General features: G+C 42.6%; 1 protein-coding gene across 1 annotated transcript in view; it reads right to left on the bottom strand.

Moving 5' to 3' along the window:
* Positions 1-8,376: 8,376 nt before the first annotated feature.
* Positions 8,377-10,424, bottom strand: part of SUN3 (Sad1 and UNC84 domain containing 3) — a 46,805-nt gene continuing 44,757 nt past the window's right edge. The window contains 1 exon segment of the mRNA XM_017868554.1: positions 8,377-8,677. Within this exon segment, the coding sequence (XP_017724043.1) occupies positions 8,558-8,677 (120 nt within the window). The 3' untranslated portion in view covers positions 8,377-8,557.

Genomic DNA, 10,424 nt, shown 5'->3' on the forward strand with positions numbered 1-10,424 from the left:
TGAGGCTGCATTTGGCTGAAGGTCTGCTGGGCTGGAAGGTCCAAGGTGGCCTCATTGACATGCCTGAGAGTTGGTGCTAGGATGTTGCCTGGGCACCTTGTTCTCTGCTACATAGTCTCACACCCTCCAGCAGGTAAGTCCAACTTCTTGACAAGGTGGTTTCTGGACAGCAGTCCAAACAGAGAGTGGAAACCGCAAGATCTTTTAAGGCTAAGGCACCGGAGCTCCTAGAACATTACTTCCATCACAAACTACTATTCAGAGCAATCCATGAGCCAGTCTAGATACAATGGACTAGAGAAACAGACTTGCCTCAATCATTATCAATAGATAACTAATATATTCCCCATTTCCTGATTGCTACAATTTCTCAGGTTCCTATTGCCAGTTTCTTCTCTTCCCCCTCCACCTCCTTGTCCTCCTCCTCCTCCTCCTCGCCCTCCTCCTTCTTCTTCTCCTTCTCCTTCTCCTTCTTCTTTGAAGTTTCACTCTTGCCCAAGCTGGAATGTAGTGGTGCGATCTTGGCTCACAACAACCTCCGCCTCCTGGATTCAAGTGATTCTCCTGCCTCAGCCTCCTGAGTAGCCGCCTGAGTAGCTGGGATTACATGCCCAGCTAATTTTTATCTTTTTAGTAGAGATGGGGTTTCGCAGTGTTGGTAAGGCTGGTCTCAAACTCGCAATCTCAGGTGATCCACCTGCCTCGCCCTCTCAAAATGCTGGGATTACAGGCGTGAACCACCACATCCAACCCCTATTCCCTGTTTCTAAAAGATAACTCTGAATTGGTTGAGCTCTGTCTCTATTCATTTTTTTATCTGAGCTGTAAGTTGCTGGCCACCTAATGAGAGAATGAATTTATAGAGACAAGTTTCTTTTGATTTTAATTGATAGTAGTGGCGGCATGATGACACAATGGGATGGGCCAATGCCATAGGAAGAGTCCCTCTTCAGGGTCACACAGGGAAGCATCAGTTTTTGGTCATGCTATGGTTTGGATGTTTGTTCCCTCCAAATCTTATGTTGAAATGTGATTCCCAATGTTGTAGTTAGGACCTAATGAAAGGCATTTGAATCATGGGGACAGATACCTCATGAATGGCTTGTTGCCATACTCATGATAATAGTAAGTTCTAGCTCTATTAGTTCCCGTGAGAGCTGGTTGTTGCAAAGAGCCTGGCACCTCTTCTGCTTTCTCTCTCTCACTTCCTCTCTCTCCATGTGGCCTGCATGCCAGTTCCCCTTTGCCTTTTGCTATGAGTAGAAGCTTCCCGAGGTCCTCATCAGAAGCAGATGTTGATGTCATGCTTCTTGTATAGCCTGCAGAATTGTGAGCCAAATAAACCGTTTGTTCTTTATAAATAACTCAGCCTGAGATGTAATAGAGTAATCCAGCCTTGAAATGCACTTGAAAACTTTTTTCGCTTCCTTTCTGATTTCAAAACGTAGCCTCGTACTGTGAGATTCTTTGTTTCTCTGCCTTTCCCGCCAGGCACATTGGTGCACAGCTCTTGCTTATCTAATTATGTGCTTGCTTAGAAATTCCCAGGACCAATTTTGAAACAAACCAGGCAGAGAGACCCAGCTGCAGAATCTTCCTGCTCACAGGAAGTTAGAAACGTTGAGCCTACCCCTACCAGGCCAAAGGCAGGATGATGCAAATTGGTCTTCAGGATGGGTGATTCCTCAAGGTAACCATCGGAACAATATAAGCAGCCCATAGTTCGGTGCGGTGGCTCATGCCTGTAATCCCAGCACTTTGGGAGGCTGAGGCAGGCAGATCACCTGAGGTCAGGAGTTCAAGACCAGCCTGACCAACATGGTGAAACCCCATCTCTACTAAAAATACAAAATTAGGCAGGTGTGGTGGTGCAAGCCTGTAATCCCAGCTACTTGGGAGGCTGAGGCAGGAGAATCGCTTGAACCCAGGAGGCGGAGGTTGCAGTGAGCTGAGATCGCACCATTGTACTCCAGACTGGGTGACAAGAGCGAAACTCTATCTTAAAAGAAAAAAAAAAAAAAAGGGACAGGCAGCCATGCACTCTCTTTTTCACTACTCCTGTAAGTTTTCCACACCTTTTTTCTTCTTAAAGCCCTTTACTCAGCCCAGAAGGCTGAGAGGGTTCCTTTGAGGCTGAGTCCAGCTATTCTCTCATCTGCTAGCATTTGATCAATAAAAGCTGCTTTCCTTTTACCACACCTCAGTTCTCATTCTTTGACTTCTGAGTGGCTAGCATCTGGACGTGAGTCAGTTACACAGGTATTTCTTTTTTTTTTTTTGAGATGGAGTCTCGCTCTGTTGCCCAGGTTGGAATGCAGTGGTGTGATTTCAGCTTACTGCAAGCTCCGTTTCCTGGGTTCACACCATTCTCCTGCCTCAGCCTCCTGAGTAGCTGGAACTGCAGGTGCCTGCCACCATGCCTGGTTAATTTTTTGTATTTTTAGTAGAGACGGGGTTTCACTGTGTTAGCCAGGATGGTCTCGATTTCCTGACCTCATGATCTGCCCACCTTGTCCTCACAAAGTGCAGGGATTACAGGCCTGAGCCACCACGCCCAGCCAGGTATTTCTTTATAGCAACACAAATGGACTAAGATAGATCAGGTGGCAAAAGTAGGAGCAAGCAGACAGCCTGAGCCAGAGCCGTTATGGGGATTTCCATGGCAAAGGCAAGGCAGGGAAGGGTGAACAATTTAGAACTGGCCCATTTGAATGATGTTGGCAGACACTGGGCTTTAGGAGTGGTCTCTAGTTGTCTGGTACCTGGCCCTGGATGATTTAAGGCAGGAGAAATATTGGCTTTAGATAAGGAAGTAATTGGGGCGGTTGGGTCTGCATATGAAAGATGTGTGATCTCTAAGAATTGGCTAGCCCTGGATGGGGCAATCTCGCTTCAGATTTTTATTTTAATTTTTTTAACGTTTTTAAAAATTGGCCACTTAGAACTCCCTCCTCTCCCCAGACTTTTTTTTTTTAAACAGAGTTTCTCTCTTGTTGCCCAGGCTGGAGTGCGATGGTGCAATCTTGGCTCACTGCAACCTCTGCCTCCCTGGTTCAAGCGATTCTCCTGCCTCAGCCTCCCAAGTACCTGGGATTATAGGTGCATACCACCACATCTGGCTATTTTTTTTGTAGTCTTAGTAGAGTCGAGGTTTCACCATGTTGGTCTGAAGCAGGAGTTAAAAGAGAAAAACAAGTTTCCTGTACTTAGCTCACTCATTCCAAGGACAGTGGTAGACAGGGCCCTGGCAAAACCTTGACAACACTGTCTGGAAAGTCGGAGCCCAAAGGACTGGGCTCCAGACATTCCCCCAGAGCAAGGTTAAGAAAAACAAATTCCTTTACTGTCTCCCCTTCCCCTTGCTGTAACTCATAGCTGTTTTTATAAGCACCTGTATTTTGCAAGTTTTGTAAGTTTCTGTTTCTCCTTCAATGCAGCTGCAAGGTCACAAGCTATGCTGAAGATTATGAGCCCTGTCACTGTTTGATTAACTGTCTTTGATCTGTTTCTGTAAGCTTGCTTGTAAAAGTCAAGCCCTGTTTTTGTTCAGGACTCAGCCTTTTGTTTGTGAATCTGCTGAGCTGGTGTGCACCTTAATAAAATCCTCCTGTTCCACCCATTGGTCTCTCTAGTCCTCTGATTTCCTGCAACAGGTCAGGCTGGTCTTGAACTCCTGACCTCAAGTTATCCACCTCCCTCAGCTTCACAAAGTACTGAGATTACAGACTTGAGGCACCACACCCAGCCTCCCCAGATTTTTATAATGCCAAATCATCATAAGATATAGAAAAGAGAAAAGAATGATTGAAACAAGACTTCACCCCTGGATGGGAGGAGCAGCAGAGTTCCACTGTCAGGAGGCTTGCACATGGGATGTGGGGAAGCAGGAGTATGTTGCCATTAAACAGCTCCCCCACTCCCAGGAACCTGGCTGGTATTGAACAGCCATACTAGTCATGACTGCAACTCCAGAGAACAGCTGCAGCTTCAGACCCTTGGTCCTATTCTCATGAGGTCTGGCTATATTTCATTTCCTGTCCTTGCATTTCATGATCTTTTGGGAACTTTATAAGAACCCTCTCCCAACTACTGCACTAGTTGTAGGGCCTTTCTCTTTCTTATAACCAAAAATTCCTTTCTAGAACACTCTTCAAGGTCACAGTGCTTGTTAGCTTTGAAATTGATTTTTAACTCACACCTCCTGATTTCAAGCCTGCACTCTAAATTTACACCACCCTACTGGAATTAATATCCACCACTTGAAATAGAATTCCATACTTTATTCCTCAACCTAAGGAAAGCCAAGGGAACACAAAGGGATGCCAGCATCATTACTACCTGTGAGAAAGCTGGCTTTGCCAAGTATTGGTGCATGTCATGGGTAATTGCTGGAAGGAGGCTTAGTTCAACTGCCTTAAGGAAAAGACTCTTGCGAACTGATTTCCACTTTGAAAGCATGGAAGCAATTGCTTTATTTACCCCATGAGAGCAGTGGCTATTTGTGACTCAGAATGGATCCCATCCTAACCAGCCTACTGGCCCTTTCCATTGATTCTGTTTCTCCTTTTATTTCCATTTGCCTCTCTCCATCCTGCTGTCCCCACTAACTGCCACCCGGACTATTGCAGCAACTCTCTCACTGACCTCCCCTGCCTACTCCTGGGCCTCTATGGTCCATTCTCCACATGCCAACCAGTGTGATATGTCTAAACTCCACTTCAATTATATCACAATCTTTTCTTAGATCCTCAATGGCTATGAAAACATTGCTCCTCAGTTAAAGTCTAAAGTCTTTTGTCTACTTCCCTGAGTAGCACTGCCTACATTTTCCAGCTACTCCATTTGTCTGCTGCCATCCCATCAGTCTTAAGCCATTTTTGCAAAGCTCTTGAACTTCTAGTTCCTCCAAAGTGTCACACATGTGCCCCCATTATAGTCAAAGAATGACCACCCCTAGCACTGCTGCCACTCCCAACCCCACTTCACTGCACATGGCTTTCATGGTTTCATAAAAAGCCGCCTTTTCAATGAAGTGGTACGTTTTTGGTGGGCTACCTGTCAGCAGGTAGAAAACACACATTTACATAGAGAATTGTTTGCTAAAGCTTCCAATCTGCTTAGCAAAGAGACAGAAACTAGGCTACGGCTGTGTGGCCACATGAATAGGAGGAGTTTAGAGCTTCTCTTAGCCCAGGGTTGCTAGAAGTGGACCCTGTATTCAAGAGGGTGATTTAGAAGGAGATGAGGATCATAATTTTGTGCTGGTTTTCCATGCTGAAAATGGGAGGGCTGACATTACTATGCCTCATAAAAGGCACCCAGGTCTTTTCCATTTTCACACCACCCCATCATATCCACATCCTCAAGAGGATATACAGAGGCAGCACCCTGGTGTTGTTTTCTCTACCTTCATCTTTCCAGCTGTTGGGTGTTTCAGAAAGCCCACTGATTTTTCTGGTATGACCAGGGGAATCTAATACAGAGGGTAGCCCGAGACCACTATCTCACAAATGGTTTTCCTGGCAGGGGGCTTCCCTAGTCTCCTGGCTAAGGTCCCCTGGTTTCATGTGTCCCTTTCTTATTTTTTTCTTTTCATTACATTTATCACTCTTTACTTATTGAATATCTGTTTTCTCCTTGACCATTGTATTAAAAAACAAAAGAACATGTCTATTTAAAATATCGTGTAATGCCTTAATTGGCAAAATATTCACATGGTTTAAAAACAAAATAGTATAAATATACAGTAAAACACTTTGGTCCTGCCTATGTGGGGACCTCCTGCTACCCCATTCCTACCTCTCTCATTACATTTCCTCCTGGGAAATATTGCTGATGAATAACATTTTATATATGGCATTTTGCACATAGTTAAGTTTTTCAGTCAAAGGATATATTCATCTCTAATTTTTATAGATAGGCCAAGTTCCCTCCATAAATGTTATACCTATTTGCATTCCTTCCAGCAATATGTGAGAGATCCTGTTTCCCCAAAGCCTTGGAATAAAATATTATCAAACTTTTGGATCTTTCTAATTTCATCAGTGAAACATGGTACAATATAATTTTTGCCAATTTTCTTAAGTAAATAAGCTTGAATATCTTTCATATGCTTCTCTAGATGATCTATTCACTGGCCGTTTTTCTAATGGGTTATTGATATTATAATTGCTTTTGGGGACTGTGTATATATTGGAAAGGTTGGTTCTTATAATGTCAATTGTGAATATTTTTTCCATTTTAAGTTTTGTTGGCCATGCAGAGGTTCTTGATTTTTATATAGTAGAATTTTTTTTCTTTTGTGGCTTCTAAATTTTGAGTCATATTTAGAAAGACATTCCTCTATTCAGTGCCATACAGGAATTATCCCAAGTTTCCCTGTTAATATTTTTATGGTTTTATTACCTACTTGTATATATTTTACCATATTGGGAGTTTGTCATATTGTAAAGTGAGAAATACGGATGGAATTTTATTTTCTTAATGACTAGATAATTGTCCCAAGTAATTTATTTTTTTCCCCCATACTCTTTTGAGATGCTACCTTTATCATACACCCAACTTCCACATACATGTAAATGTATTTTTGGACTTGTTTATCTGTTCCATTGGTCTATCTGTTTGCCAGTATCATACGGTTTTAACTATTGTTTTATACCTATGTCATAGAGCTATTTCTTTTTGTTGATTTTTTTTCAGACATTTTCTGGCTGTCCTTTTGCTAAGTTGATACTTCCATATGAACTTTAGAATCAATTTCATTTAAAACATACCCCCCCTTTGGGTTTTTAAAAATATATATGTCTTAATTTTTTAAAAAACTTTTAATTGAAAATATCAAAATTTATAAATCTAGACAGAATAGTATAATGAAGCTCCATGAACTGGCAGCATCCAACTTCAATGATCATTTCATGGCCAATCTTTTTCATGAATTTTCTTATCAATTTCCTCACCTTACATTATTTTGGAAAAGATCCCACATATACCATTTCAACTTTAAATATTTAAATATGTAAAAAAAAGTTAAGATTTATTTTTAAAGCATCATTGTAGTACCACAATGACACACACCTATAATTTGCTTTTTTCAGACAGGGTCTTGCTCTGTCGCCCAGGCAGGAGTGCAGTGATCATGGCTCACTGCGGCCTCAAATTCTTGGGCTCAAGTGATCCTCCCACCTCAGCCTCCCAAGTAGCTGGGACTGCAGGTGTGCATCGCCGGGCCCAGCTAATTTTTTTATTTTTAATAGAGACAGGGTCTCACTATGTTGCCCAGGCTCATATTGAACTCCTGGAGTCAAGTGGTTCTTCCACCTTGGCCTCTCAAAGTGCTAAGATTATAGGTGTGAGCCACCATGCCCAGCCCTAATTATTTTTTTAATAATAATTCTTTAATATATCATAACTGTCCCATAAATGCCATATTTTTCTGGTTTTTAACTGAGATCAAGTTACATTTATAAATTAACTTACAATTGACATCTTGACAGTTGAGATTTCCCATCAAAGGATATGGCATATAGTATATCTATCTTTCCATTTATTTTATTGAAGTTTTTTTTTTTTTTCTCCAGACAGGTCATCCAGGCTGGAGTGTAGTGGCTCGAACACACCTCACTTGAAGCTTCAACCTCCCAGGCTCAAGTGATCCTCCCACCTGTCTCCTGAGTAGCTGCAACATGCAAGACGTCTGGTTAATTTTTAAATTTTTTGTAGGGATGGGGTCTTGCTGTGTTGCCCAGACTGGTCTCAAAACTCCTGGGCTCAAGTGATCCCACACCCTTGACCTCCCAAAGTGCTAAGATTACAGTTGTGAGCCACTACGCCTGGCCTGAAGTCTTCTTTTAGTCATTCACTGCTGTTTGGGATTTCTTCACATAGATATTTTATTTTCTTCTTTTATTTGATGTTTATTATCTAAAGATAATAATGGATTTTGTAAGTTATACTCTGTAACTGGTTGTTGTTTTTATTTATGAATGATATTGATTTATATGTGAGAATTTTGCATCCACTAACTTACAACAGTTTTTCCTTGTTTGCAATTCTTTTAAAATAGACTCTATTGCATTTCAAAGAATTCATCAAATTATCTGCAAATGGTCATGGTCAGAACTCCTCACTAATTTTTACCTCTAATTTAAAAATTACTGGTTTCCTATCTAATTGCGCTGACCAGTGCCTCCAGATCAGCACTAAATGATAGTGGTAATAGTGGACACCCAAGCCTGGTGTAAATAAATGAGTCAGTGAAGGCAAAGATGGTATTATGAGAAAGACTGATGATGAGACTATCTTCTTCTAAATACAAAATGAGTTTTCAATGCTCTAACAACATGAAGCATCCTTCAAGACTAAACTATGGCAAGGATATTTAATTTACTTCCATATTTTTTATTAGTAAAATTCGTTTACTTTTTATAGGCAAGTATGAACCACTTTGAGGTTTTCTTCCCACTCCTAATTCTCAATTCCTATGGGTGCAGTATCATCTAAGAGAATAAATGTTCTTGAATATTCGGGACATGTGGCATGACCTTCTGCACCAACTCTTCTAGATGTGCTTGCCTGGTGTGCCGTGGACCCTGAATCGATATAAACAAGTATACTTCGGGTGTCCCCAGTTGCTAAAGATGTTAAGTTTCACACATAATAAATATTCAGAAACAGCATGCTGAAAATAAAGAAAAGAAAATCAATGCCTCATAAAGAAGTTCATCTCAAGTAATCCCAATGAATACTGATAAAAATTTTAAATTATATACTCTTCTTTTTTTTTGAGACAGGATCTGGCTCTGTCACACAGGTTGGAATGTAGTGGCATGATCACGGCTTGTTGCCACCTCTACCTCCTGGGCTCAATGCCATCCTCACAGCTCAGACTCCTGAGGAGCTGGAACTGCAGGCACATCCCACCACACCTAGCTAATTTATTAATTTTTTGTAGAGACAGGGTTTTGCCATGTTGCCTAGGCTGGTCTTGAACTGCCTGGCCTAGGCCTCCAAAAGTGATGGGATTACAGGCGTGAGCCACCACACCTGGCCTATATACTTTTTTCTTTTCTAACATAACTATTTTCAAATATCAGTCTAATGAATGAGAAAATAAGCTACTGGAATAAAGAGCTTATGAAAAGATAAGTAGAGGGAGAGGAGGATAATACGGCAGCCAAGTGACCTCTGTGTTCCACTGTTTCTCCCTTCTACACTCCTTGCTGGCTGTGCCAAGGAGCAGGGGAGAGAGGGCTTGTTGTCTAAAAACCAGATCTATGAAGCCAACTATAAGAACAGATAATATGAGTTCAAATGCATACGAATATATAATCAAATATGAAACTCGACAAATATGCTCATTTCTAACATATATTATTATCTTTATTTTCCCACTATTTGGCCAAAAAGTGTCATAAAGGGGAGCGTGCCCAAGAAGGCCAAATAGGAACAGCTCCAGCCTCCAGCTCCCAGCATGAGCAACACAGAAGACGGGTGATTTCTGCATTTTCAACTGAGGTACCAGGTTCGTCTCACTGGGGCATGTTGGACAGTTGGTGCTGGTCCGTGGATGCAGCCCGACCAGTGAGAGCTGAAGCAGGGTAAGGCATCACCTCACCTGGGAAGCACAAGGGGGAAGGGAATTCCTTTTCCTAGCCAAAGGAAATTGAGACACACAACACCTGGAAAATCGGGTAACTCCCACCCTAATACTGCACTTTACCAAGGGTCTTAACAAACGGCACACCAGGAGATTATATCCCACACCTGGCCCGGAGGGTCTCACACCCACGGAGCCTCCCTCATAGCTAGCACAGCAGTCTGAGATCTAACTGCAAGGTGAAAGTGAGGCTGGGGGAGGGGCACCCGCCATTGCTGAGGCTTAAGTAGGTAAACAAAGCTGCTGGGAAGCTCGAATTGGGTGGAGCCCACCACAGGTCAAGGAGGCCTGCCTGCCTCTATAGACTCCACCTCTGGGGACAGGGCATAGCTAAACAAAAAGCAGGAGAAACCTCGGCAGAGGTAAATGTCCCTGTCTGACAGCTTTGAAGAGAGCAGTGGATCTCCCAGCATGGAGGTTGAGATCTGAGAACAGACAGACTGCCTGCTCAAGTGGGTCCTAACTGGGAGACATCCCGCACTAGGTGCAGACCGACACCTCACACCTCACACAGCTGGGTACACCCCTGAGACGAAGCTTCCAGAGCAAGAATCAGACAGCAACACTCACTGTTCAGCAATATTCTATCTTCTGCAGCCTCCACTGCTGATACCAAGGCAAACAAACAGGGTCTGGAGTGGACCTCAAGCAAACTCCAATAGACCTGCAGCTGAGGGTCCTGACTGTTAGAAGGAAAACTAACAAACAGAAAGGACACCCACACCAAAACCCCATCAGTACGTCACCATAATCAAAGACCAAAGGCAGA

Source organism: Rhinopithecus bieti, unplaced genomic scaffold, assembly GCF_001698545.2.
Source record: "Rhinopithecus bieti isolate Rb0 unplaced genomic scaffold, ASM169854v2 scaffold_3527, whole genome shotgun sequence".
NCBI classification, from domain to species: Eukaryota; Metazoa; Chordata; class Mammalia; order Primates; family Cercopithecidae; genus Rhinopithecus; species Rhinopithecus bieti.